General features: G+C 33.7%; 1 protein-coding gene across 6 annotated transcripts; it reads left to right on the forward strand.

The window, feature by feature from the left end:
• The first annotated feature begins 10 nt into the window (after positions 1-10).
• LOC134232557 (tyrosine-protein phosphatase non-receptor type 11-like) lies at positions 11-27,969 on the forward strand. Of its 6 annotated transcripts, none has more exons than XM_062714544.1 (16): positions 11-122; positions 6,760-6,949; positions 11,495-11,617; positions 16,649-16,843; positions 17,077-17,245; positions 17,510-17,626; positions 20,159-20,275; positions 20,677-20,773; positions 21,066-21,145; positions 21,343-21,492; positions 21,821-21,991; positions 23,609-23,763; positions 24,012-24,079; positions 24,315-24,466; positions 25,530-25,669; positions 25,898-27,969. In XM_062714544.1, the coding sequence occupies exons 2-16, from the start codon at positions 6,867-6,869 to the stop codon at positions 25,959-25,961; spliced, it is 1,881 nt and encodes a 626-aa protein (XP_062570528.1). In that variant the 5' UTR covers positions 11-122; positions 6,760-6,866; the 3' UTR covers positions 25,962-27,969. The 6 variants fall into 6 exon arrangements, with proteins under 6 accessions (XP_062570528.1, XP_062570532.1, XP_062570530.1 ...); XM_062714546.1 differs by lacking the exon at positions 11-122 and adding an exon at positions 4,526-4,663; XM_062714543.1 differs by lacking the exon at positions 11-122 and adding an exon at positions 5,330-5,479.
• Positions 27,970-27,982: the final 13 nt, after the last annotated feature.

Raw genomic sequence — 27,982 nt, forward strand, 5'->3', positions numbered from 1 at the left:
GATAACTCCAATTTCACAATATGGAAACGAGGCCGAAAAACAAATGTACTTCCGGTAGTAAACCTAGATGAATGAAGAAATTTAACTCAGGTCCAATTTGGACAGAATATGACATCAAGACGGTAAGCAGGGTACATTTTGTTGTGGTATAATGTAGGTTTTATTGATATATGCTGCACGGGTTATGGCAGAATGTTGTTGAGTGATCCCGATCTCTGTAGGGTCTGTCAAGCAGTGTTTTCCACAGGTGGTTTGAAATGCATTTCCAGTTAGGTGTGTGTTGCCTTTCAGAAACGTACTTATTAATCTCAATGGAAAGAGTGGTTGATGAACATTACATAATCGTACCACTCATCTATTCGCACATGTCATAGGTGGCAGGCCTATAATTTGAGAAAAAAGTATTGGTCATTATTTGATGTAAATTCTTTTTGTAATAATTTAATAAATAATTTTTTTAACCTTTTTAATAAAGTTGCATGCATTTCCTATTTAATTGGTCCCATAAAGATTGCCCATAGTAACCAAGATAGGTTCCTGTAGGATGCAAAATGAACATTTACATTCGGTTTGATATAAATTCAAAGGTCTAACAATTCAGAATTTAGAGATACAGTCAAAAGTGTTTGCATTTAAAGTATACTAGTCAAAATTTCTAACGCCGCAGACGATATTTTTAAAAGCATTACCTTTAAACGCAATTATGTTGACTTAACCTTTATGTAAGATGAAGGAAAAATAAATAAACAAATTATTTTCATTTTATTCCATCAAAATTTATTGTTATGCTTGATAAAAATTAAGTTCCGGTATAGGTACCCTGCAATTCAAAATTCTCAACATTCAGTACCGAGTATGTCCCCCATTTGCACGAATGACAGCAAGACATCTGCTTCTCATAGAGTTCACATAATTGTGCAGAAATCTTTGAGGGAGGTTTTTCCATGTGTTAACAAGATCCCTCTCCAGTACCGCCAAATTCTGCTGCTGGGGAAACTGTCTTATCCTTCTGTCTAGCTCGTCCCACACTTGTTCAATAGGATTGAGATCCGGACTACATGGGGGCCAGTCGAGTAAACGGATGTTATGTCCCTGCAGCATCTGTTGTGTAGTTCTGGCAGTGTGGGGAGTGGCGTTGTCCTTCATCAGCATCATTCCTCTATTGGCTCTGATGTGAGGAATTGCTTCCGGCTGAAGGATGTCGGTCTGATACCGAGCAGCATTCAGGTTTCCTCGGATGGGAAGTATTCTGGTTTTCGTGTGTAACGACACACCCACCCATACCATTATCGATCCACCACCAAACTGCCCTTTTTCCCTCACACAGGCGTCAGTGTACCGCTCACCCCTTCTTCGATACACTCGGCTTCGTCCGTCAGATCGTCGCAAGTTGAACCTGGACTCGTCCGTAAAGAGTACACGGCCTCAGTCTGCCCTTGTAAATCTGATGTGGCGCCTTGCCAAGCCAAACGGAGCTGCCTGTGCCTGTCCGACAAAACTAAGCCTACATATGGTCTCCTGGCACGCAATCCATCCTCCCTTAGTCTATTGCGCACAGTTTAGTCACTCAGAGGTCTGCCATGCGTTCCCATTGTTTGACGCGCCGTTGTGCGTGCTGTACGGTGTCTGTTCCTAAGATGCGAAACCCTAATGTAATTGTCCTGTTGGCGTGTCGTCACTCGACGTTTCGGTCTCCGGGGTAGATCATCTGTACTTCCGGTTTGATTGAATTTCCAGACGAGCCTAAGTATGGTTTTATGGTCTCGGTTGAAAGTTCTAGGAACCTGAAAAGTTTTAATCAATTTATTTAGCTTTTTTTTTTATTAGTTTTTAAATGTTGGAAGAAAAAAATTGTACAAAGCGAAAAGAAACACACCTCCCGTGAACTGCTCCCGGCTTGGACCATGCCAACTGCTCTTGCGCATTCTTGTGCAGACATGCGTCGCATTTTCTCCCAAACTTTAACTGCTTTTTAAGATGATCTTGAGACAGAGAACACGTGGAAAAAACCGTTTTGAAAAACACACCCGAAAACCATTTCGAACTCGTACTTCACGCTTTTCAACAAAAACGGTCACGGCTGAATAATTTCTAATTGAATTCGATTTTTTTCAATCGCAGACATGAAAGGGTACATATAGCAGACGATGTTTTTAAGGACTTTAATATTATCATAACTGTTTCTTCAATTTTCAAAAAATAAAAGTGGGGCGTTAGAAATTTTGACAAGTATATTTGTGTGTACTTAAAAATAGTTAAATATTGAAATTTTTGGCATTGTAAATTTATATTCTATTTTGGAATATCATACTGCAGTCACCCATCCAAGGGTTAAACAGACTCTCCATTGCTCAACTTGCCTGAGATAGAGGGAGACACTATCGTATCACTTGCTGCAGAACTGTAGCTCTCTGCTTCAGAAAATTTGGAACAGGTAAAGCTGAGAGCTACAGATCCAAACTTTGTAAAAACCTTCGATTTACACCGCCAATTTTTGTCGCAACTTTAGGTATAATTTCTTGTATTTTCTACTTTCCCCAGCTTTAAAAATAATATTTAATAATTAATTATACATTTAACTCCAATTCCTGATAACTTACTTACCTTTCACATGTGTTATAACTCTAACAGAAGGCCGTTTGTGGTTACGGATTTTGAAATGGGACTCTATAATTACACCGACATTACAAAACTTTATACAGGGCTGTTTCGGACCGTTTAAAGGTAAATAAAGTATTCAAAATAAGAGTTAAACTTTTGATTAATTATATGATACAATTCTAAAAGCCAGAGAAAGCTTAAACTACAAGAAATAATGCCTAAAGTAGCGACCCCCCAAAAAATGGTGGCGTAAATTGAAGGTTTTAATAATGCTTGGATCTGTAAGTCTCTGCTTTACCTGTTCGAATTTTCTCAAGCAGAGAGGTACAGTTCTACAGCTACTGTATCACTAGACAGTGAGGCAGTATAATTTCCCTATTTACTGTCCACTACACCCCCCCCCCCAGGGAAGCTTTGACCTGAAGCTTAGCATTAGTTCTCTATGATCTGGACCTCTTCGGTACTGGCAATCAATGCCTAGCCTTAGAGCTTCCTGAAGTAGGCCTGGAACCTCTTCAGTCACGGCAACCCCTGCTGTCCACAGACACAGTCTGTAAATGGACACAAAGTCCTAGCTCCAAGACTTCCTGAAGTGGGTAGCCACTACGCTGCGACAAATTTTGTAATGTGAAGCGGTCACCCATCCAAGAATTAAACAGGCTTTTCATTGCTTAACTTGCCTGATATATTCAGAAATAGAGGGAGACTCTACTGCATCACTAGAAAAGCTAGTTCACTAGGGAGACCAAATAAAAAATTCTACCTGTGCATTTTCATGAATGTGGAGCTGAGCTGAGATGACAAAAAGAGACTTTTTGAAAATGCATTTTAGGCAGAACACACAATAATTTAATGAAATATTGCAATTACTTTTGAAATAGGAAGACTTAATATAAGTATAAGATGTTTTCTGGAATTACTTTGTATTCAAAACTTCTATAGCAAAATAATGTTTAGGCACATACCAAGAACTCACTGAAGGTAAAAATGTGCATTTTAGGCCATAATAAATAAATTGCTAGATTCTCATCCGAATTTTTTTAAAAATCGGGGCGGGTGGGCGGCTTTTATTTTATATTTTTTATTTTTTCAATTTTGCAGATTTCTTATTGACCTGATCAGTCGGTGTAATTTCATCTACAATACCCAAATAAAAGTCATAGTAAAGGTTCAATTATCTCTTACTTCACATCATCACCAATCTTTTTCAACCCATGACCCTTGTTTAATATATATACGCATGTATTACAGCAATTACTATCTTTTCAGTTGTCAAAATCATGTCGACCCGAAAACCCGACTTTCGCGGGATTTAAAACGAAAGTAGAATGGTATATGAATATCGATCCCGATCAGAATTAAGACGAAGAAAAACAGAAATAAAAAAAATTGAGGCGGGGGTATAAAATCGGGGCGGGCGGGGATGAGAATCTAGGAATATTTTTATTATGGCCTTAGCATCTACTTGTCTGTTTCCATTGCATTAAATTGCATTAGATTGAAAATAGTGACAGATTTATGAGTGAAGATAGGGTTCTCTTCCAGAACTTTAATTGTACTGTTAAATAACATTTTTATGTCTGAAGAAAAATTTGACTGCACTTAGTGATTCAACTGTTAAATACATGTACGTGTTTCTAAGCCAACCTTTAAAGTAAATTTGCCCAGAATGTTGATTCATTCTAGTCCATTTCTCTCTGTAAACATTTTGCACTTTCTCCAATTTTTAATGATGAAAATTTGCATTTGATATGTGAGGCTTCCAACTGTTTACAAGTTGAGATACAGAAATAATATAGTTCACTAGGTGTTATTATTTTGGGAGTTCACATTTATTCTTGATAAAGTCTTCAATCTGGCTTAACTTCCTTATTTAATATGTAATTTATTTCTTTAAGGAAAAAACAAACAATATAAAGAACTGAATCAAACAGGAAGTGACAAGATTTGGGGTCATATATTTCTTATATTTTCTTTGTTTTATTTGACAAGATTACAATGTAAAGGTGTACAGTTTCGAGGCATCTGTAGTATTTCAGTTACCAAGGAAATAATTTAAAAAGTAAGAATTGTTATATAAGTATATTCTAATTTTTATTTATGATTTAGTCTAATAACAAAGTACTGTATTGTTACATAATTAATTTTCATAAAGGGTGGGGTGGGTGTAAAAATAACATATAATACTTGTGCTTATGTTTTCCTCCCAAGAATGAAATTTGGTATAGAAAATCTGATTATGACAAATGTTAATACCTCAGCTGTCTTAATTTTGTTATCATGATTAATTCCAATATGGTCAAAGTCAAGGTTGATATCAGAATAATATCACTGAACATGTTGAAAGAGGAAAAATATATGATTTGCAAAAGCTTAGAAAAACTACACTTTTCAATCACCCCAGAACGTACAGTTTGAGGCTTATAATTATTATCCATTTTTTGGTTTGTAAATATCGGACTTAGAGTCAAATTTTCTTGACATTAATATAAATCCTTTTATAAAAGGTACATGCACTTTTATGACACTATTGCTATAATTAGGATTAATGAAGATCAATAATATGATAAAAGTCAAATTTAAAATAAACTTCAGAAAGTAAAATATTTAGATTGTGATATTTGACTCAACATTGTTTGTAGGAAAATGAACTAAGTAGAACAAATATACATGTACATGATATGAAGAAACTTGTTGCTTGTTTAATTTACTAGCTCCTTAGACATAGCGTATCTTTATTTGTATGGATGTGGTACTGTAATAAACACATACATGTAAGGAGTTGTCAGAACTTCCTGGTCCTCGGGAGAAATGATTACATAATGCCCCACATGTAGTGAATGGCTTTGTATTCTAACTATACATGAGGAAATTTGAGGTAAATGAAAACTTGTGATCTTTACTGGGGTGACACTCGAGTGCATGCAAACCCTTTGTGTTTGAAGTGATGGATTACTGTTTGAAGGTCAACTCATTTGTAAAGTAGGTCAGGGAAAAAAAGAAATGATGCATTTTACAGTGAAATGTGTATTTTATTTTTACCTCTTTTATAATTTCTGTATAGAGGCTTTGTAGCAGTCTAGATTGCAATCAATATTATGTATAGGTCTTACTCTTTGGCAAATGAATTTTCTTTTATTCAGAAAGAATAGTGGTTCTTTGTTAAAATCATAATTCTTAGTAGATTTCATCAGTCCGGAAATCTGAGATTCTTTAGACATTATGTGCATATAAACTAAATAGAGTAATAATTAAAGTACATGAATGGAAAGAAAACTAGATGCATGTACATACATGTACTTTTGTCTAATGACAACAATTTCAATTTTTTTTTAGGTTATAGGCATATTTTAAAAGCTGCTAGAATAGTACATGTATATACATATACAGTATTACATTTTCAATTATACAATGTATATAATATGTATAGCAAATGTAGAGATTTAGGAACCTTTGTAACAAAAGCATACTTTGTGAGTACATTGACAAACATGTACATGTATCTGTATAAATCAGTACACACTCCTAAAGATAAGTGGTGAGATACGATTGCCTGATCTGAAGTATGTGACAGATCTTGTAGTGTTATCCCTCATCCAATGGAGAGCTTCAATTATACATGGAGACAAATTTATGAAGTGGTAGCTAGTTGAAGCTGTAGATTTCAGTACCATAAAATTCCTGTCACATGTTGTCAGATACGCCAACAAATAGACAAGTACTTCACGTTGTATATATGTATCCTTGTGTAGCTATCAAATCTTGTTTGTGCAAGGGTTTTGTAAATTTGTCAAATAATTCGGAATAATATAGTTAAGTATAAGAGTACAAATGTATGTTTGTACTAAGGATATAAATTTAAATTTGCCAAATAGGGAAGATTTGCTATGATTTATAAATTTTTATCGATAGCCACCTTTTAAAATGAATCTTTGTGTGTTTTATTTTAATAACATTAAATATGAAACCATGTTGCAAATTTACTACATGAATTTAGTGTAGACTTGGCCTTGACGTAAAACAGCTGATGTGAACCAAAATAAAAGTAATGACTCATTATGTGCCCAGCTAATTTGTATTGTATAGACTATGTTCTGTTGTACACATTTATAAAACCATATCCTGTATTTATTAATTGCCTGTATATGTACATTTTAGGTCTTCAGGATAACTTCAGGGTGATGAATGAGAGATAAGTTTTCCCTACTTCAGATGCTCCTACCAATTATTGTTATGTCTCAGTAATTCGTTAGGGCTTAACGATTATGTCTGAGAGGAGAAGCGTTCCTCTGCCTCCAAAAGGAGCCGAGACGGAAAGAATCTCTAAATTGATTGGTCAGCAGAGAAGGCAAGTCCACCAATGAGAAGAGAGCTAGATCTGTTTCTTAAACTGCTTATCAATCTATGTATTTTTCACTGCTTGCCTTATACAACTTTAGAAATTCTTTCTGTCTGCAATCGATACAAAGGAATGTTGAGGACTGCTCACAGTATACTAGTTGTCTTTCTTGCATTTTATTCTGATCTGTTCTGCAGTCACAACAGTTTTCTTCTTGAACACCACTGTATACCAACTTGCATGAACATGGTGTAACTGCATGTACATGTAAGATATTCTGAGCACATTTGCATATCAGTCTTACATGTTATATATTCATTAAATGTAAGATTTAAGAAGGAAGGAACATAAGGTGCCACGTGGGATCCTTGTATTGCAATATGCTTTCTGTTAATGGGAGAAGGGGAAAAAGTCTTGCTGCATGTAGTATTTATATCAAATTAAATCAAACATTTTATTTGTTTTTTACTTAATATATATATCTATGTCCATTAATTTGGTTAGATTTCCAGATAATGAAAAAAAATGTGTCACAATTTTTTGTTGCTAAATAATGTACATATGTACCTGGAGAAATCTTCCGTTTTTGGGTCACCAGGTCATTCATGTAAAAGTATGTCTTTTTACAGGTTATTTTAAACAAAGGGCATTCTAAAGGCATTCAGTTGTTTAATTTCCAGCAACTTACTAAAGGTTTTGACAATTATGATCTCTTTAAAAGAAATCCTTAGATGTACGATAATTATGCAGATCATTTACTGAGGCCTAGAAAAAAAATATGTTTCCGCTTTCAGGCTGAAAAAATATAGGGTAGGTAGGTAGGCAATATTTTTTTTTTTTGAAAAATTTTTTTTTTCTTCTTTAATCAAAACGTGTATAGAAGTAACATTAATGATAAAAGAAATGGTGTTTTCAAGCATTACTGTGACATAACTTATAATAGAAAGGTGACCCAAACTTCTTTCTGTCTTGAAAAGCTTGCAAAGTTGGAGGCTATAATTCCCTGGTTGAAATCTTGCACATCATGGGACAAAAGCATTAAAAAAATATTTAGAGTCGGCACTATAAATTAGGGTCGGTCGGGAAAGCGGAAACAAACATATTTTTTTTCTAGGCCTGAACATTGCTGAAAGTGAAAGAAGAAATATTATTGGCTGCCTACAAAACTAAATAAAATTTTTGGACAGTGTACAAATTTAATAGCTCTTAATGTATCTTTGAATTACATTTATAAATGTAGACTTTTTAGCTCACCTGAGCCGAAGGCTCAAGTGAGCTTTTCTGATCAAAATTTGTCCGTTGTCTGTCGTCGGCGGCGTCAGCGTAAACTTTTCACATTTTCATCTTCTTCTCAAGAACCACTGGGCCAATTTCAACCAAACTTGCCACAAAGTATCCTTAGGTGAAGGGGATTTAAGTTTGTTAAAATGAAGGGCCACGCCCGCTTCCAAGGGGAGATAATTATGAATTAGTGAAAAATAAATGGCATTTTTAAAAAATCTTCTTCTCAAGAACCACTGGGCCAAGAGAGATGACATCCTCAGGTAGTGTAGATTCAAGTTTGTTCAAATCATGACCCCCGGGGCTAGGGTGGGGCCAAAATGGCCGACCCAAGTTTTACATAGGAATATATAGGAAAAATCTTTAAAAATCTTCTTCTCAAGAACCACTGGGCCAGGAAAGACGAAACTCATGTGGAATCATCCTCAGGTAGTGTAGATTCAAGTTTGTTCAAATCATGACCCCCGGGGCTAGGGTGGGGCCAAAATGGCCGACCCAAGTTTTACATAGGAATATATAGGAAAAATCTTTAAAAATCCTTTTCTCAAGAACCACTGGGCCAGGAAAGATGGAACTCATGTGGAATCATCCTCAGGTAGTGTAGATTCAAGTTTGTTCAAAAAATGACCCCCGGGGCTAGGGTGGGGCCAAAATGGCTGACCCAAGTTTTACATAGGAATATATAGGAAATATCTTTAAGAATATTCTTCTCCAGAACCACTGGGCCAGGAAAGATGAAACTCAAGTGGAATCATCCTCAGGTAGTGTAGATTCAAGTTTGTTCAAATCATGACCCCCGGGGCTAGGGTGGGGCCAAAATGGCTGACCCAAGTTTTACAAAAGGATATATAGGGAAACCTTTTAAAATCTTCTTTTCAAGTACTTCAAAGCTATGATTAGTGATATTTATATGGAATCATCCTCAGGTAGTGTAGATTCTAGTTTGTTCAAATGATGAATGCCGGGGGGGAGGGTGGTGTTAAATTCAAGCCCAATGTGCTCAGGTGAGCACTGTGGCCCCTGGGCCTCTTGTTAAAATTTTCGCTAGCTGTTCTTTTGTTATATAACGTCAGTACTTGTATTAAAGCCCCGGTTTCTTAAAAAGGTGATGCTCTAGCACCTATAATACATGTAAGCTGAATTAACCTTTTATGGGTGTTGATTCAAAGAAATATTGATTTTATTTTAGGAAGAAATTTTATTTATTACTTTATTGTAATTCATTACTTTATCTATCTATCAAAAATTAAAAAAATTTTAAAACTGAAAATTATGTAATGTTACATTTTCCTTGTAGTTGCATTTGTCTTTACATATATATAGACCAGGCATTAAAACAAATCATTTATATAGTAAGTCAGACAGCTGGGATTTAAAACTCCTCCATTCTTTATGCTTCAAATTTATTTGCATTCAGAAAAATAGATAAGAAAACTGCACACAGGTATATTGCCTGACACGGTTTTATTGATTATAGAATGATCGGGGTTGACTTCCAAATGGATAAGTAGTTTGTAGTTTTAACTTCCGTGTTAAATTGTTCTGGACCTATACAGTTTCTATATCTGTGGTAAACTCATCGTTATTCAAGAGGAGACTATAGATGTATTGTGTTGAGCAACAAGTGATTGTACAGTTTTACGTGATTAATAGTCCTGTACCCTTCGCTTATTCTGTGTTTAGAAAAAAAAATCGCTCATCACAAGGAAATTATTTGGGGTTTATTTGTGTATGTAAGAAGAAAAAATAGTCATTTTGATGCAGTGACTTTCCTGTAGTGCAGAAATAAGTTTTTCTCCACATTTTTTAAATTAGCTCGTTGAACATGAGTTAATGTTTTGTTTTTCTAGATGATTGATCAAATATTTCTTACAGTCTTTGTTTTACACAGAAAGCGATCTGTTTTATTAATACACTGTGGTGTATACTAGATGAAGTATAGGTTTGAATTCATTGGTGAGGTGTGTACCACTATGTGAAATTCTTGCCCAAAAGGAAGTTAAGGATCAGGTGAATTGTGTATTACATGTACTTATCTGGACAAGTCATTCTTATTGTGTGCTAACCATGATGGTGGATATATGTTTCCAAGACAATTAACCAGTTTTCGTAATTTAGTGAGGCAAAATTTATAGCATTATCTGGTATACCTGGAGGTACTTATATGGTACTGAGGATTTAAGCCGCTGGGGATATCTTGCCTCTATGATTTAATTTAACGGATGCTTATTAATCAGTTTGCTATAGCAAGGTTTTTGTGATTGAAACCTTAATTGGCAGGGAATTCTACCTTATCATTACATATTTTGCTTTCTGTATTGCTATTTCAACATACAGATTTTTTTCTTTTCGGAAAACAAGGAAACAGTGAGTGGACAAAGGTTAATTACTACTGGTACATGGGAGCTATAATCACTGCTCAAGATCTGATTTCAGCAGCAGAGGAGTTAATTCCTCAATAACTAGGAAGGAATTGTATAAGTGCTGGAACAAATTTTTTCGTTTCCTTGTGCTTGATTGTATAAATGAATGAAGGTTTCTTGAGTGTATGAAGGTTCTAAATTATTATGGCCTATTGAAGGAGAAGTAGAATTTCTAAAGGTCTCTTGAATGTTTTGAATAATGAAGAAAGGTAGTACAAAGGAAGATGCTCTTCCTATACAGAGAAGGTGAGAACCAAGAAATACATTCAGCATAACAAAATTTTAATTTTTCATTTCCTTCCTTGCAAAGATGCAAAATTAAATTTCAAGTTTAACTTTATTAATAAATATTTAATCTGTTACATGAGGTCCAAGGTTTTTAAAATTTGAGTTTTATAAAATTGAATACTTTAAAAGTACAGTGTTTGTATTTAACTATTTGTTATAATTAAACTATTTTTGATAGATACAGTTTGATATAAAATAGGTCATGGAATGCATACATGTAAAGTACTCTATGTATGTCAATATGTTTTAAAGAAGACATTGTCTTGATTGACTGTAACATATGACATACTTGCTCTGCATTTATGCCTGTTAAATCATAGATCCACTGTATGGGTAAATGTTTGTACCTAAATGTTAATGTGCAAACATGCAGTCTGTAAATATGAATAATTTTTTTTTTAAATCATTATACTTACAAATTACCCACCAGTGTAATTAAAATCATATTTAAATGAAACTTGTCAGGAGAAATTGTTTAGTTAAGATAAACATATTTTGAAAAAAAAAAATCTATTTTGAAGTTGATCTACCAGTGTTAATTTTCTGTGTGTTGACATTGTAGATGGTTTCATCCCCACATTTCGGGTGTGAAGGCTGAGGAATTATTAAAGGAGCGTGGTTATGATGGTAGCTTTCTGGCCAGACACAGCACTAGTAGTCCTAGTGACTTCACGCTCTCTGTAAGGTAAGAATCTGAAAAGGGAATATAACTGTTTAACTATGGTGTGGTCTTTAATGTACAGTAAAACCTGTTTAATCTGGACACCACTGGTTCCAAAGAAATTGACTGATTAGGCAGCATACCAGATTAGACAAGTTTAACTGTATATATATTATTTTACTAGTCCTTGTAACTTCCTGTTATCTATGTAGGTTAAAGATTCAAAAAAAAAGAATATTACCGTATAGCGGATTTTCTTGGTGGGTGTAAAATTTGGGTGTTGCTAAAACGCGGAACGGAAAACGGAACGGAAAGCGGAACGGAACGGAAAACGGAAAATATAATTTCAGATTAAATCATTCAAAATACACAAATTTTATCAGAAACGGTAAACTTATGCATATTTAATCCCTAATTAATAAATACAAGGTGATATAGTCATGTTAAGTATAGCAGTAACGCAGCATCGCTTTCGAAACGGGGTGTCGGCGAAGAAACAATCAATTTACTAGTACCTGAAAATTAAAGATCTGGACAAGCGGAAAATAACAAGCTAAAAAAGTATCTTAAGATTACTGTTAGAGTATCCCTTTCCGGCAAGCTCGGATAAACACCTCGAGTGTAAACTTAAATAAAATTTTATACAAAATAGATCTGCTTTCTATCTATTAAAATCCTGGATATATAGATAAGAGTCATTAATCTTAACTGTGGCAAAATTTATGTATCATCTGTACAGCCAATGAAGTTAACGTGGGTTTGGAAGTAGGGGGATGGGTATGAATGACCCCGTAAAACATATTGAGTTTCCCTATTTTTCCGCGCATATCTGAAAGTTGCACCTAAAGTAAACACTTGAACAGGCATATTAAATTCCTTTGCAAGAACTTTTTTCTTATATTCCTATTTTAATTTCTTAATAAGCAGTGATATCATGTCATTGGTGGATTTAAAGTGGCCAAGAGGCCCAAGACCCCTACCCCCCACCACCTATTTTTGGTGACCAAAATATACATGAAAATTATTGAATAAATTTTTGTGTTGCTGAGGGCACCTATCCCGACCCCACCCCCTTTCAAGATTCCGGGATACGCCACTGCATGCATACCGGTAATCTGAATGTCAAAACGGGTGCATGCTTTTTTGTCTTTACAGATACATGTATGTACACACTAGTAGTTTTGTTTTCCTTCCGCCTATTTCATATTTTTCGTTTATGAATGAACTTTCTTTTAAAAAGATTAATTTGAACGAAACCTTGAGATGGATACTCTGGATTTGAGTCTAGTTAGTACTGTCCATATCTCTTAGACTATATTTATTGACCATCGCATGTACATGTGCCAGTTCTGAGGGGTGCATCAGATTCATGAATACATCGTATTTTACGATGACTTTTCATTCGAGGTGCCTGTTATATCATGAATATTGATTTTTATGTGTGATTTATATCAAATCTAGGTTATTTGCTTGACATTAATTTTCCGCTTTCCGTTCCGTTCCGCTTTCCGTTCCATTTTCCGTTCCGCGTTTTAGCAACACCCGTAAAATTTGGCGTTTTGTCTGCTGAAAGGTATGCCAATAATTTTGGCGTAATTTATTTTAGCAGACGCAGGGTTTTAGCTCTTTGCAGATGGACATTAGAAGAGTACTGACTATTTTAAGGATTAAAATTTTAGCGGGCTATCATCAAAACGTCAAAATAGGCCAAAATTAGAACCCCACTTAAAAAAACCTGCTATACAGTACTTTGTAATTTTTGCTGAATTTTCATCATGCTAACAAAAGTGCCCATAATTATGTGGGTAAAGTATCTTCATTATTTAAGGAGGCTCATTAGTCATTACACCACTTTTTGATGATGTACTACACAAAAAAATAAACCTCCATTGCGTCGACTGGTTTCCTCTGGGGACGAGTTGTACAAGTACCTCTATAATATGACCCTGACCTTTAAAACGCTTTAAAAATAGATGAAACATGCGGTGTTATAAACAGTGAAAACAAAGTAACGGATTCATTATGCCTAAACCAAAAAGAATTGCTTTTAAGCAGAAACAAAAGAAAAACAACAGTCAAATCTTCGCCAAACAAGTAATGTCAATTTCATAGCGATACATGCAGTGAGCTCTATCAATCAATGACATGTTTGTATAGAGGAAATTCGAGTTAAAATCTACAACCTTGTTGAAATTAAAAAGTTATTTACTTGCACTATTTACTGTGTTGGTGTTAATTTATATATTTGCTTTATTGATTTAAATGTATAAAGCTTTGCTCTGAATTTTAGATGTAATGTCAAACGTTCCTTAGCGTTTTGAGTCTTGGGTAATTAGGAAAGATAACTCTTGAAAGTGGACTTTTTATACCAAAAATTTTTAAAATTGGATTTTTCATTTCGTTTAAACATTCTTCATTCAATTTGACACATGTAATTCATTGAAATACATTCCTTGTCTCTTCAGAACTCATTTTATTAATGTTTTATGCATAGATTAAAAAGATAATGACATTAATTGTTTTTTTGAGAAAATTATTTTTTCTAATAAAATTATTATAAGGTATTATGAGGTATTTTCACTGTGTGTACTTGTCTTAAGAAGATGCCCATCATTTGACACTGAAAGTTCTGAAATTCTATTGATAATAAACTTGAAATGAAATATTTAACTAAAATTAGACAAAAACTAAAAAATTCTTTAAAAAATATTTATGATATCAATACCCCCATCCGGATATTTGACATCTACATTATAAGTTTTGCTGTATTGAAATCTAAAATAAACTGTGGATGTAATGAGCCACCTTAAGCTAAAATGAAACATGATATAAATGATGATGTAAATTTAGTTAAGGACACAGGCATGCTGTGATTAGTTGTAATTCAAATAGAAGTTTGTCTTCCTAGACTGATGCTTTCTATCAGTATTGCTGGTTTAGAGTCAGGTCATTCATAGTTTTTCTTTCCATGTTAGCATCCAAGCTTAAAGTAAAAATTTCTCATTACCTCATTTAGACAATGTTTTCATTAGGATGTTAAATGTTTTAGTAATTGTAACATATGTCCAACATTGTGAATGTCTTGTCTAAATTGTTGGTAAGTGAAACATCCCATGACAAGCATTGAACAGTCACTGTTAGGTTGTATCCTGTAGTGTGAAGAGCTCCATTAGATTTGTTTCCTTTTGGCAGTGTTGTTAGTTCAATGTTTAGGGGGTCTGTATCAGTCACAAACTAGACACCTTACAGAAGTACTTAGGAAGAGATAAGAATATTAGAGTCTTCAGTGGATGTATAATGTGTCCTAAAATTAGGCACTGCAATTTCCTTGTTGATAGACATTTATTGTTAAATTATATGCACCTCTATTAAGAACTGTTAACTTAGGATGAAAAAAAGAGTTTATCAGATTGTCTCTGTAACTGGAAACAATTTTTTTTGGCAGGCAAAATCCTAATTTAGTCAATATCATATAAGCCCAGGAGCAAATTTATAGGTGCAAACCAGTAGAGCTGCAGTCTCACCAGAGATTTCTTCTGTCTCTGTGTTAATATCTGAAGTGTTTTATTTGACGCATAAATGCATAATTTATCTAGTGACGTTTCTGGGAAATCATCAAATTTTAAATCGTAGATACAATATGACCTAATAATGTTTATCAGGGTACATGTAAAGCCAGATACCAACATTTATCCTTTTTCTGCTTCATAGAGAAATCATACTGTCTAAACTTGATAATGTCAACATGGTGATTTTTTAGTGTGCAGGATATCAAGGATAAACTTAATAGCAAGGTTTATATCAAGGTTTATATAAGTAATACAGTCCACCTTGTATTTGATGTATAGGTGTTTGAGATAACTGTGTTTGCCTTCAGCAATAAAAAGACAGGCCATTACACTGGAGGGGAGAATGTTCTGCAAAGAGGAGACTTGAGTTTTCTTACTTCCTTGTGCAAAAACTCGTGTAGGCTAAAAAAAAATTGTTTGGAAATATTCCAAGTAATGTCAGAAAATCAGTACTTAGAGGGTCATCTCACCAAGATTTGAACAACATTTTGACCAGTTAAATTTACAATTTCACTTGAGAATAACTATGTGAAATTGATTACCATACTTCCTCTTTAACTCTAGTGCAATAAGCATATTCTTTATATGAAACTTATATGTATGAAAAAATATTATTTTAGTCCCTGGTTTTGAGATTATTTTCTCATCACACTTATAAACATATATTGGTCATTTTAAAACTCTTCCAGACATGAAACACTTTTAATCCAAGAAGATTTGAATTCACCCACTTGCTTTGAGTGCAATAGTGGTGAAAAGGGGGGGAGGGGGTCCCAGTATACAGTACATTATGTGAATCCCACAGCCCTTTAATATAACAAATGCACCTGTAAGATCCATGTGGTGAATATCTGTTAATGATGAAAGAAATTTTTCAGTGTCTATTAACAAAAGATTTCTGTTATCCTTCATTAAACATTTATATGTATTCAAAAAAAAATTGTGAAGAATTTAATCTTTTGAAGACCCCCTGCCCTGTTATCAATAAAACATGTTAAAGAAAATGATAGACAGACAGTCACCAGCATAATGCTCATACCAGACTTATAAAGAGGTCACAGTCTTGTCTGAAAGGTCAACAATCTGAATGTTTTTGTTTTTGACCATTTACAAGAGAAGGGACAAAGTGCAGTGCTAGACTATAAGAATAAGGTTATATTTTAGATTAGCTGATAGACAGAACAAATGGTTGAACATATGAGTGTTTTGGTTAGTTTGGTTAGCTGGAATAGTTAATATCTTCTGTGACATAGCTGTTTAATGGAATTGAAATAAGATCTTGATCTCCATATTTTATCATTTTATGGCATTTTATTTGTAAGGAGAAGGCTGAAATACGCACAGGGTTATAGGAATGTTCTAAAAATATTAAATTACATAATCACCAAAAGAACTTTAAATGCAAATATATTAAAGGAATCAAAAATCAATAACAATTTCACTGCTATATACATGCAAAATACATGATTTCTTATATTTTATTCAGGAGGAAATCGGAGGTTACCCACATTAAGATCCAGAACAATGGGGAGTTCTACGACCTGTATGGGGGTGAGAAGTTTGCCACCCTGGCAGAGTTGGTGCAGTATTATATGGAGAATCAGGGACAGTTAAAAGAGAGAAATGGGGAGGTCATAGAGCTCAAATATCCCCTCAACTCAGAGGACCCCACCACTGAAAGGTCAGGAAGAAATAGCGAGTCCATTCAGGGAATGTTAATGTTACTGGATTTTGTACATTCATAAAAATGATGTTGATCTAAAAATGGAGTCAGTTTCATGCCATTTTAAAATACATATATTGTGCTTGTTGACAACTTGGGTTTAAGGTCAGTATGTTTGAGATTGTAAATGATATGTTTCTTGCAATTCGTCCATTGTTTGAAAATAAATATTCAGATTTCATTCATTTTAGATGGTTCCATGGTCATATATCTGGGAAAGAGGCAGAAAAGGTGCTGATGGAGAAAGGAAAGAACGGTAGCTACTTAGTGAGGGAGAGTCAGAGCAAACCGGGGGATTTTGTCTTGTCGGTGCGGACAGACGATAAAGTGACGCATGTCATGATCTGCTTCCATGATAAAGTGAGCATCAGTTCTGTAAAAATGCTGTCAAAATCCTTATTTACAAAGTAATAACTTTCCATTTATGGAATAAATTCAATACTAGAAAGACAAATAATATGGTTGGGAATGGAAAAATTACAGTATACATGTAGTTTTTCAGTTTTACACAGTTACATATATCCCAGTAAATATTACCAGTAATTGATTGTCATTGAATAGGTGTGTTATTGCAATTTTTATTTTTATTTTATTTTAAAATCATGTTTTGTTTTTGTGTAAAAGGATGAAACTTATGATGTCGGTGGTGGAGAGAAATTCAAAAGCCTGACAGATCTCGTGGAGCATTACAAAAAGAACCCCATGGTGGAAAAACTAGGAACTGTGGTTCACTTAAAAATGGTAATTATGAAAAGAAATGGACAAGCAATTTGGCCAATTATGCTTTAAATAAACATATTTAAAAGCTGAATGAGAATAATAAATATTGGTTAAGTGTCTAAACAGGACAAAGGTTTGTAAAATTCAGGAATTTGATACTTTGCATGATTATAAATTAATTGGCTTAAAATTTAGTACCAATTGTGCACAATGCACATTCTAATTTAAAAGATAATTCCATTCCTTGAACGAGAATAGTTTTAAGATAGTTTGTTGACTTTTATTTGAGGACCTATGTTTTAAACATTCATCAGGAAACACATTAAGTGTCAGATTTAGTCGTCCTGGTTTTACAGAACATAGAGGTCTATTTCAGTCCATATTTTGTAGAAATTGATTTTATGATATTATGAGAAAATTGATAGCTAGGCTTAAAATCTCAAATATTCTTTAAAATGTGGAAAACCGTTCATCATTTTATATTCTGAAAGTCTTGGCTTGTCTCTATGAAACTTCTGAGTTTTATGATAAAAATGTTAGTATGGTACATGTATAAAAAGCATATTTAAGTTTTAAATACTTAGGACCTGTTTTCCCCGTGGATTTTGTAAATTCAAGTGTGAAAAAGAAATACTTGTTGATAGTGAATCATTTTGTGATGGTTTTCCTGCTTACAAGTGCTTATATAATAAACCCTGAGTATTCCTATCTAGATATAGTAAGTCAAGACAGTTTCATATCAGTATAATTATACTGGCTGTGTGGTATAACTTTTCCATGTGCTAGTCAGTCATTTCCTTTTCAGAAGTCAATGATCAATTTTGTTTTCTCTGATTATCTGTGATTCATTTAGACATAAGAAAATGTGGCTATAACCAATATGACCAATAGAAAATCCTATTGTATTAATCAACATCCTTGATAGCTTGTCTCTCTTTATATACTGGTAATACATGTACCTAACTTTCTACATACGTTGTAGTATACAGAGGATATATGAAGTGTGAATATACGTATACTATACAGTAGTGTTGTACCGATAATCAGAAAACATCGATTGTCGACGAAAAAATGCTACCAATTCCGATGATCGATTATTGTTTTTCATAATCGATCATCGGAAACATACTAATTAATATAATATATTATGTGTTAATTATCATTTATCAACAAATTATACAGGAACATCTTTTTTCTTGGTTTCTAATTTATTTACTGTAGATATCGCGACAACAAATTATTAGCAAGAATTTTCACGAATTGTGGTCATTGCTCTATATAATCTTAAGGAAATCTATTATTCATTCTCGCGAGCATACCGTCTCGCGTAATTATGCCAAAATAAAGTTCTCGCGAATTAAAAGTGATTTACAGTATTAGTTGGAATCTCCAGGTTATTTTAATGCTAACAGTACCTGGTCTATGATTCATATGGACAGGCATCACACCATTCACCATACTTGTGTGTTACAAAGCAAACTAGCACAAAGCAGAGGTGATTAAGAACCAAAAGGTGCATTATATAGAAAGTGGAAAAGAAGATAAAAAACAAAGAAAACAATATATTTCATGTTTATATATCTGCGACAAAGAATAATATGAATTCATTGTTATAGTCTGCTTTTATATACAAAACTATGACATCCGATTATAATCGGTAAAATCGCATCGGAAGCAGTAACCGATTCCAACTGATGATCGATTATGAAAATTAACCGATGTCCCATCACTACTATACAGATATAGTGCACAACTTGCTTTAATTTTCTGCTGGAAGATTCCTTAAGACCCACACGATCCTTTGGATGATGGTCAAACCTCAGTTCTCCAAAACAATTAAAGGACACCCCATTTTCAAAGAATACATTCATGAGTAGATAGATATAAATTCTGATAAAAAAAATTTTATTACATGTCTTGACAAAAATCTGAAGGTGAATTTTCAATCAAATTTATCAATAACACATCTTCACACGAACTAGTACCACTAGTCATTGATCAGAGTATGTACAAGAAAATTTATATCAATAAGAATTCAATTTTTCAAACATTAAAAAAAATAAAGTAAATAAGTGTAAAATTAAATGTTAAATAGAGTATGATTTGGTTTTTCTTGAAGGAAAAAAAATATTGCCCACTCTGGGGACCAAACATGACTGTCTGGAGTGTGAATGATAGATGGCCTACAAATTGGGCCACTGCATCCACTAAGTAAAACACATCTTCAACAGAATCATTTTCTTCTCCTCTTATTATTAATTCATTACTTTTAATGTGTGACAAATAGCAGACTAATGACGATAGCAGTGTGTCATTGGTCATTATAGCAAAGGAATAGATACCTTGTGTATGAGTCTTGTATTCCCAGACAATATATCCTACATGTATATGACCAATATATCAGAATCAGGCATAAATCTTTTTGTATGAATGATATGTCATTTTTTATCAATTGTAGTAAAACTTATTTTCCTTTTGGCTTTTTAGCTAAGGAATACATCAGATTTTAGGTGAATATCTTTTAAAAAACTCTGAATCTCTTTTCTACCCTAGCCTTTCAATGCCACAAGAATATCTGCATCAGGATTAGAAAACCGAGTCCGGCAGCTAGAGAAGGAAAAGGACAGTACGAACAATAAAAGTAAAGGAGGCTTCTGGGATGAGTTTGAGGTAGGGAAAGCAGAATTACCGACAAATGGACACTTCTAAATTATAAAAAATACCCATCGTTTATGTCACTCATGAAGATTTAAAGGTAGCAGACTTTATTGATATTAGCCTTTTTACATGATTTTACACTCTGAGTCATGCATCCTTGTTCTTTTTATGAGGTTTGCATATCAAATTGATATAAATCTTGAAAAATGGAGTATTTTCACAATTTATGTATAATATTTGCATATAATTTTGGGAAATACTAATGATGCAGGAAGATTTTTTTTCTAAAAGCAAATGAAGATAGTATTGAGATGCAAATGAATTAACGATAATTAGTTATTGATATTTATCCATTCATTAGCCTTATGTTTCCTTCACAAACTTTAAAATGTAAGCATGATTTGATTTTTCAGCAATTACAACAAATGGAAGTGCGCCATTTATATAGCAGGAAGGAAGGGCAGAGGATAGAAAATAAACCTAGAAACAGATACAAAAACATCTTGCCATGTAAGGGGCGGACTTTGTCATGATAAAGGGGATAAAAATCTTACAGACAGACTTAAAATTTTGATGAATTTTGCATTTGGCTAAAAATATATTGCCAAGAAAATAAAAAACATATCCTTTTAGCACTTTTTGACTTGGGGGGGGGGGGTTAAGGTTATTGGGAAAACTTGTACTTGTGTATAATAGAAACTTTTGAAACCCAGTTTAATATCAAAGCATGAAAATTTTACCACTGATGCAGCAGTCTAATAGTAGAATGAATTGACTCAATAAAAATTCTTCTCTTTTTCAGTTGATCACACAAGGGTTGTCTTAAAGGATGGAGACCCAAATGTCATAGGATCTGATTACATTAATGCCAACTTCATCACAGTAAGGCTAAAATGAGTTAAAGAATAAAACAATTTATACCATTTTGTTTTGATCTGGTAATTTCTGGATGGAAATAAACAGTGATTCACACTAAAATTTGGGAGAGAAGTAATGAGCATAGTAGGTTATGAAACTTGTATTGGTACATGTTTTCAGAATTGGATCTACTAAGCTTATCTTACTGTACTGTTTATTAGATGGATGAAGACTCGGCGGACCCCAATAAGAAGAGTTTTATAGCGACACAGGGTTGCCTCCCTGGAACAGTGGCAGATTTCTGGAGAATGATCTGGCAAGAGAACACGAGGGTCATCGTCATGACAACAAAAGAGGTCGAAAGGGGAAAGGTATAAAACCAATATTTCTCTTGAGTAGATTGCCATTTGATGTAATTCCTATCATTCATTAAAAAATTTAGTCTACTATGAATCTTATTTTGGCATAATAGATAAATCTGCACTAACTGATCAACAGATAATCTGCATAATAGAAGAAATATGAAATATATTCCCCTGTATGCATTTTTCGAAGTATTTGGTTGAGAATCAATTTGGTATCTGAGAAAATGAAGACCTTAGTATCCTTAATAGGGAATTCTTAATTGGATAACTATCCAGATAATTTACTGAATGTTAAAAAACCACTAAAATTTACAATGTTACATTTTTTGCACAGGTAAAAGCAGTGAGATACTGGCCTTCTCCTGACGACCCTGATGATGTTCTAGAGAGAATGTTTGAGACTCACGATTCCAAGATTTACGTCAAATTCATTTCCCAGAAGAATGAGACAGATTACATCATAAGGGAGCTGGAAGTCTGGAAAATTAATAATGCAGATGGCAAGGTAAGAGGAGAGCACTAATGTTCTACAAAGGGAAGAAAGCAGATGATATTTGAAACTGCTAAGGATTTTTGAAGGACATGAATGGATCGATATTTTACAAAATAGATAATGAAAATCATCTAATTTATTTTGTGGAAGACTGTTATTGTAATTTCCACTCTTGTTATTAGATACATTCACATTAATTTGTAACATACAGCGTCGTGCTTTAAGTATTCGCGGAAAAATGGCGATTTGAGAGTTATCGCGCTTGCAACATAAAAGTCACCCAAATACAACAAAAACAAAACAAATACTTACCTTTAGTACTTTGTTAAATGTCCCTTGGATCGTATACATGCCATGATGCGTTTTGGGATGGATTTATAAAGGTTTTGAATATATTCTATGGTGAAATTCTGCCAAGTGTGTAAAATAACATTGAACAGCTGATCAGGGGTGGTAATATCCCCGGCGTGATTTTGGATCTGTCTTTTAATTCTATGCCAACGATTTTCAATGATATTAATGTCCGGACTCTGGGCCGGCCACACCATACCCCGAATATTATTTGCACGTTTATATTCCTCTCCAACACGAGCTCTATGTACCGGCGCATTATCGTCTTGAAAAACGTAGTTGTTTGCAGGGAAATGACGGGCAATAACAGGCCACAGATGATTGTCAAGGATATTTATATATTTCTCAGCATTAATGTTACCTTGTACCTTGCATAGAGTCCCTGGACCATACCAGCTGATGCATCCCCTTATCATTACGGAAACTTTGGGTTTTGAAATCGCATACATGCACTCTGGACGGTACGATTCCTGGGCGGATCTCCAGACATACACACGATTATTTTGCCCTATAACCACTTGAGATTCATCACTAAATGTGATAGGTTTCCAGTTTTGTTCAACAGTCCATCTTCATTGAGTAAACACCAGGCTAAACGTTTCTTTCTATTTACTTCTTTGGCAACCATACGTTTTCTCACTACTCTTCTGTAAATTTTGTTATTATGTAAGTCCGTTCACTAATAGGTTCACAATAATTTCCATCATTAAAATCAGTTGTTATGTCCTTCAAAACACTTCCTAACCATACGAAGTAATCTTACTTCTCCACATTTTGACACTTTCCTGGGACGTCCCGAACGAGGAGCTCTTTACAAACTTTTTCGCTGATGAAACGTTTTCAAAATTGATCTACATGTAGATTCAGGAATTTTCATAATTCTTGAGATCTCACTTACTTTATTTCCGTTTTCTTTCAAATCTATAATCAGCTGTTTGATCTCTAGTGACAGTTCTTTTGATTTTCTACCCATCTTGTTTACAGTCCGTAATATTCGGCAGTCTAACTTTAGCAGAAGTCAAACATGACATCACGGTAAACTTTGACCTTGCGCGTTTTCGGGGATGATGTCAAAATACAAAAAGCGATTGCATAATGATTTAGGACAATTTGAAAAAAAGCGAAGCGTGAACGTTTTACGACGGCCGCCATTTTTCCGCGAATACTTTTGGCACGACGCTGTATGTTAAACAAGCTTCAGATGTTAAAACAACTCATACAATGAATACTTACAGAAAGATGTTTAAATTATAATTAAAGTATTTGTGTTGATTACAGAAGGAAGATTTGAGACGAGTTTACCAGTTCCACTTCCTGACCTGGCCTGATTATGGGGTACCCTCTGATCCTGGCTGTGTCCTCAACTTCCTCAATGTGGTCAATGCCCAGCAGGAGAAGATCAAGGATGCTGGCCCTATTGTGGTTCACTGCAGGTAAAGCCTTATAAGAGTTGATATTGTATATACATGTATCACCATGACTGGACAAACACAAAATTTTTTCAAGATAGGAATTGTTCCTTTTACATAGTATTTTTAAAATGTTTAGGGGTAGAATCCGTGAAAACAAGATTTTTTTCTCAGATGTTTTAAACTTGCATATGAATTAAAGAACATACAATTTTTTTAGAAAGATCTGTAGGTTTTGTATTTGTGATCTAAATATTGTGTTTGGTTTGTAGTGCTGGCATTGGTCGTACGGGGACTTTCATTGTTATTGACATAATACTCAACCAGATCAAGATGTATGGTAAGTTTTAGACATAGTGCTCATGTTGGTGTAATATATCTGGAGTCTATAGATATATAATACCCTAAGATTTCAAATTAAAATTGTTTGGAAAATTTCAGTTCTTTTGAATCAAAGAAGGGATTGTGCATTATTGGATGGGGTGGTTATGGAAAGAAAAATTATTTACACAATTTTTTTAATCTTGATAGTTATACATTTTTAGCCTGACAAAAGAGTTTATTTGACATTTTAGGTCTGGAGTGTGAAATAGATATCCAGAAGACGATACAGATGGTTAGATCTCAGAGATCAGGTATGGTGCAGACAGAGGCGCAGTACAAGTTTGTCTACATGGCAGTACTTCACTACCTGGAGACAGAGCAGCAGCGAAAGCGGGCTGAGGAGGTATACACTGGGATTTTATGCAAAAATCTTTTTCTTTTATATTTCATTGACTATAAATGGCCAAAAAAAATTTTAAGACCCACATGTTGTTAATCAGCCAATATACCCATATGGGTAGATATGGTATGGAATAGGCTTTAGAGTACATTTCATACGTATGGTATTGATGTGCTTAGTCTTATTTTCTCTATTAATATAGTTTTACATATATTACATAAATTTACTCATAAGTTATCATTAACGAGGCCGAGTCTAATTCGAATGACATGACTTTTGGGCTGCTTTTTAATTTCATGCAATCAAAAGTGCGACAGGACACCTTGCACAAATATTGTGATTTCAATATAAAATTAACATTACCTGTCATGCCTACTGGTCTGAAAATGTGATTTTACGACAATAATTTGGAAAAAACGCTGAAATGGCTCTAACGATGTCACTGTTTTCCGATTTTGTTACCAGTGCATGACGCTGAAGAATGACACATGACTCGCTTATATGTTCGCAAAAGTCCATAGATATTATACTAAAAACTGTAAACAGAACATCAAAGGAAGCATACTAGCCATTTAATTATTGTTATTTTTACCAAAAATATTATCTTCGCCGATAATTCATCTGCACCGATATGTATTTATACCACAATATGGCAATTTTAGAGGTATTAGGCATAAAAAAAAATAAACTTTGTAATTAAGACTAGACCAAACTAGATGGTCAACTTTTTCGAAATTTCACAATTTGGTGACTTTTTACTATAACTTTCATCTACTCAACTGAAGAAGAAATCTCTAGGTCAGAAATACAAAAAATATGGAAAAAATGTGATAATTTGGCGCTTTTCCAACAAATTCCCATAGGTTCCAATAGCAAAATTTGACAACTTTTGAGATATCCCCCTATGAAATTGGGGTGGTAAACATTCGATTTTTTAATCTTAAAACAATAAATATAACAGTAAAAATTAATTAACAAAAAATTATCAAAATCCGTAGGGTAGAAAAAATAATTAGACTCGGCCTCGTTAAGAATAGAACTATACCTTTGACATTATATACTGTAGCAATCCGTGGGAAGAGAGTACACCAACATTCGCTACACAGCTAACCTGGAGTCAGCTAATAAGTCTCTGTCTGCCAGCACTAAAGGGGCAGTACCACAGCTATCACAGTCCACAAAGAGGAAGGAGAAAGATCTACCTAAGTAAGCTTAAGCTTAGAGGTCAAAAATGTATAGCACAGTCTTAGTGGTTTAAAAGACTTAAACAAAAGTCCAAGATTATGTTTGAGACTGTATTTGTATTTTTGTTTTTGTGAAAAGAAGTATTGAGTTTATTCTAAAAATTTCAAAATTCAAAAAAAAAAAGCTAAAAATTAAAATCAAAAGTATTCCCTTAAAGTGACATGTTCTTTCTATTATTTTTTTCTCCAGACTGCCCCCAGCAGAGGACAGTAGACAGATTTATCAGAACATTGGATCTGTGGGTTCCAAATAAGAGTCAAGACTGCAAACAGTCACCAGTCATCATGCTTCATTGAACAGGGAAAATAAAAAAAAACAAAAAAACAAGATGGTGTACTACAGAAGATGACAGTTCTACAATGTGTATTTTCTTGACATTGGGTCAATGCAGAAAATATGCCTATCTGATGGGTCTCAGCTGGCTAATATGCCAATATTAAGTAGAGGATTGGTAGACATGTATAAATGTGCAACTGAATCCAGATATGATCATTGCCTGTCTGAAAAAATGCATCACATGTGATTCTTGTCAATTGACTAAGTTATATAATGCTTCATCCTGTCAGCGGAGTCATCTATAATTTTATGGGATATATTATGTATACTTTAAATTAGGAAATAATTTTCCTGGTTATATATTTTTTAGTTCATAAAGAGCTGAATATTTGACATGATTTGTACAATTAGTTTCTCATATAAAAAACACTGTTAAGTTTATATATTTAGAAAAAAAATATAAATTAATATGTGACATACAATTTAGATGCAAACAAAAAACATGAATCTTTGGCTTTATGTAGAATTAAAAATAAATGGCTGTTTCCAAAGTAATTGACTTAAAGAGTGAGGGAAATCTGCTGGAGAGTCACAGTTCAGTGCTCCTTGGCAGAGAGTCACAGTTCAGTGCTCCTTGGCAGAGAGTCACAGTTCAGTGCTCCTTGGCAGAGAGTCACAGTTCAGTGATTCTTGGCAGAGAGTCACGGTTCAGTGCTCCTTGTTATGTTTTGTATGTGTTCTATGATGTTATGAAATTCCTTTGTCAAAATCTAGTTACGTATTGTGTGTTATTTATATATTGTTAAAAATATATTTGTACATCATGTGCTATGAAAAAGAGAAGCTGGTATATTTACTTTGTACGATGTTTTAAACTCCATTTTTTTTTTGTTTAAACCCTACCACAATTTTTCGTTCAAGGGAGAGGAGATGCCCACAAAATATCACAAAATTACATTTTTCTTTCAAAATGAAAAAGAAAAATTATTTCATTTAACTTTTAACCAATTAGAAAAAAATCAGTTTATACATGTACTTCAATTAATCTTTGATGCATTTCATGTGCAAAATATTTTTCTTATTCATTATCAGCCCCAGCTTAACAACAATTGTTATTTATGCAGTCCCCCGCCCCCTCTCTCTTTTTAAATGTAATACTGTTTGTAATGTAATTTTGTTCTAAATTTTGTGATATTTGTAGTTTTGTTTTCCTTTAATTTTGCTGACCAAACATTCTATTTACATCGTCAACATCACTGTTTGTTTAATGTAGCTATTAAAAGAAAATAGACACAGCTGGTATGGGTTTCAAAATATTTTTGCTTGGTTATCTTGCTTTAACTGAAAATAGGTGTAGAATGATATTGGTAATAAGAATCTTCAATTCCAAAGTTGTATGCTTTATTTATAATGAACTTTAGTGCTGTTTCATCTGTATACACGACAAATTCCCCCTCCCCCTAAACATTGCAAACAACATGCTGCTGAATCAAGTCAAATTAACTGTTTTAGTTACCTTTATTGATGAACATTGGGAAATATTCAATCTATTGTGAAGTCAGCTTTGGCCAACGTGTAAAAGAGAATTTTTTTTACTCCAGCATACCTTCAAACATTGCATAATTGTATAGTCAATGTTTTAAAATTATTCATTTAAAGAAGTTTTCATGCATTTTTTCATACCTTATTTCTTTCAACAATAACAACAAAGGGGAAAAAAAGAGAAATTACCTTTAATTTTATATATATTATGAATTATGAAAAGATATATCAAACGTGGCCTAAATTATGAATTAGGTTACTTACCATGTAAATTAATCTTGCTGTTTTGTATACATTTGTTATAGAAATGGCAGACATAATATATATTTAATGGTATACATTATTGTTTAAAGGATGAGTTGGTAAATTTGTTCTATTGAAATCAAAAGTTTTCACATGTTACTAATCAGAAAGATTAATTTTCTGTGCTTATTACATGTTAATCTGGAGAAAAAA

Source organism: Saccostrea cucullata, unplaced genomic scaffold, assembly GCF_032062105.1.
Source record: "Saccostrea cucullata isolate Sc308-1 unplaced genomic scaffold, CSIRO_AGI_Scuc_v1 ctg60, whole genome shotgun sequence".
Taxonomy (NCBI): domain Eukaryota; kingdom Metazoa; phylum Mollusca; class Bivalvia; order Ostreida; family Ostreidae; genus Saccostrea; species Saccostrea cuccullata.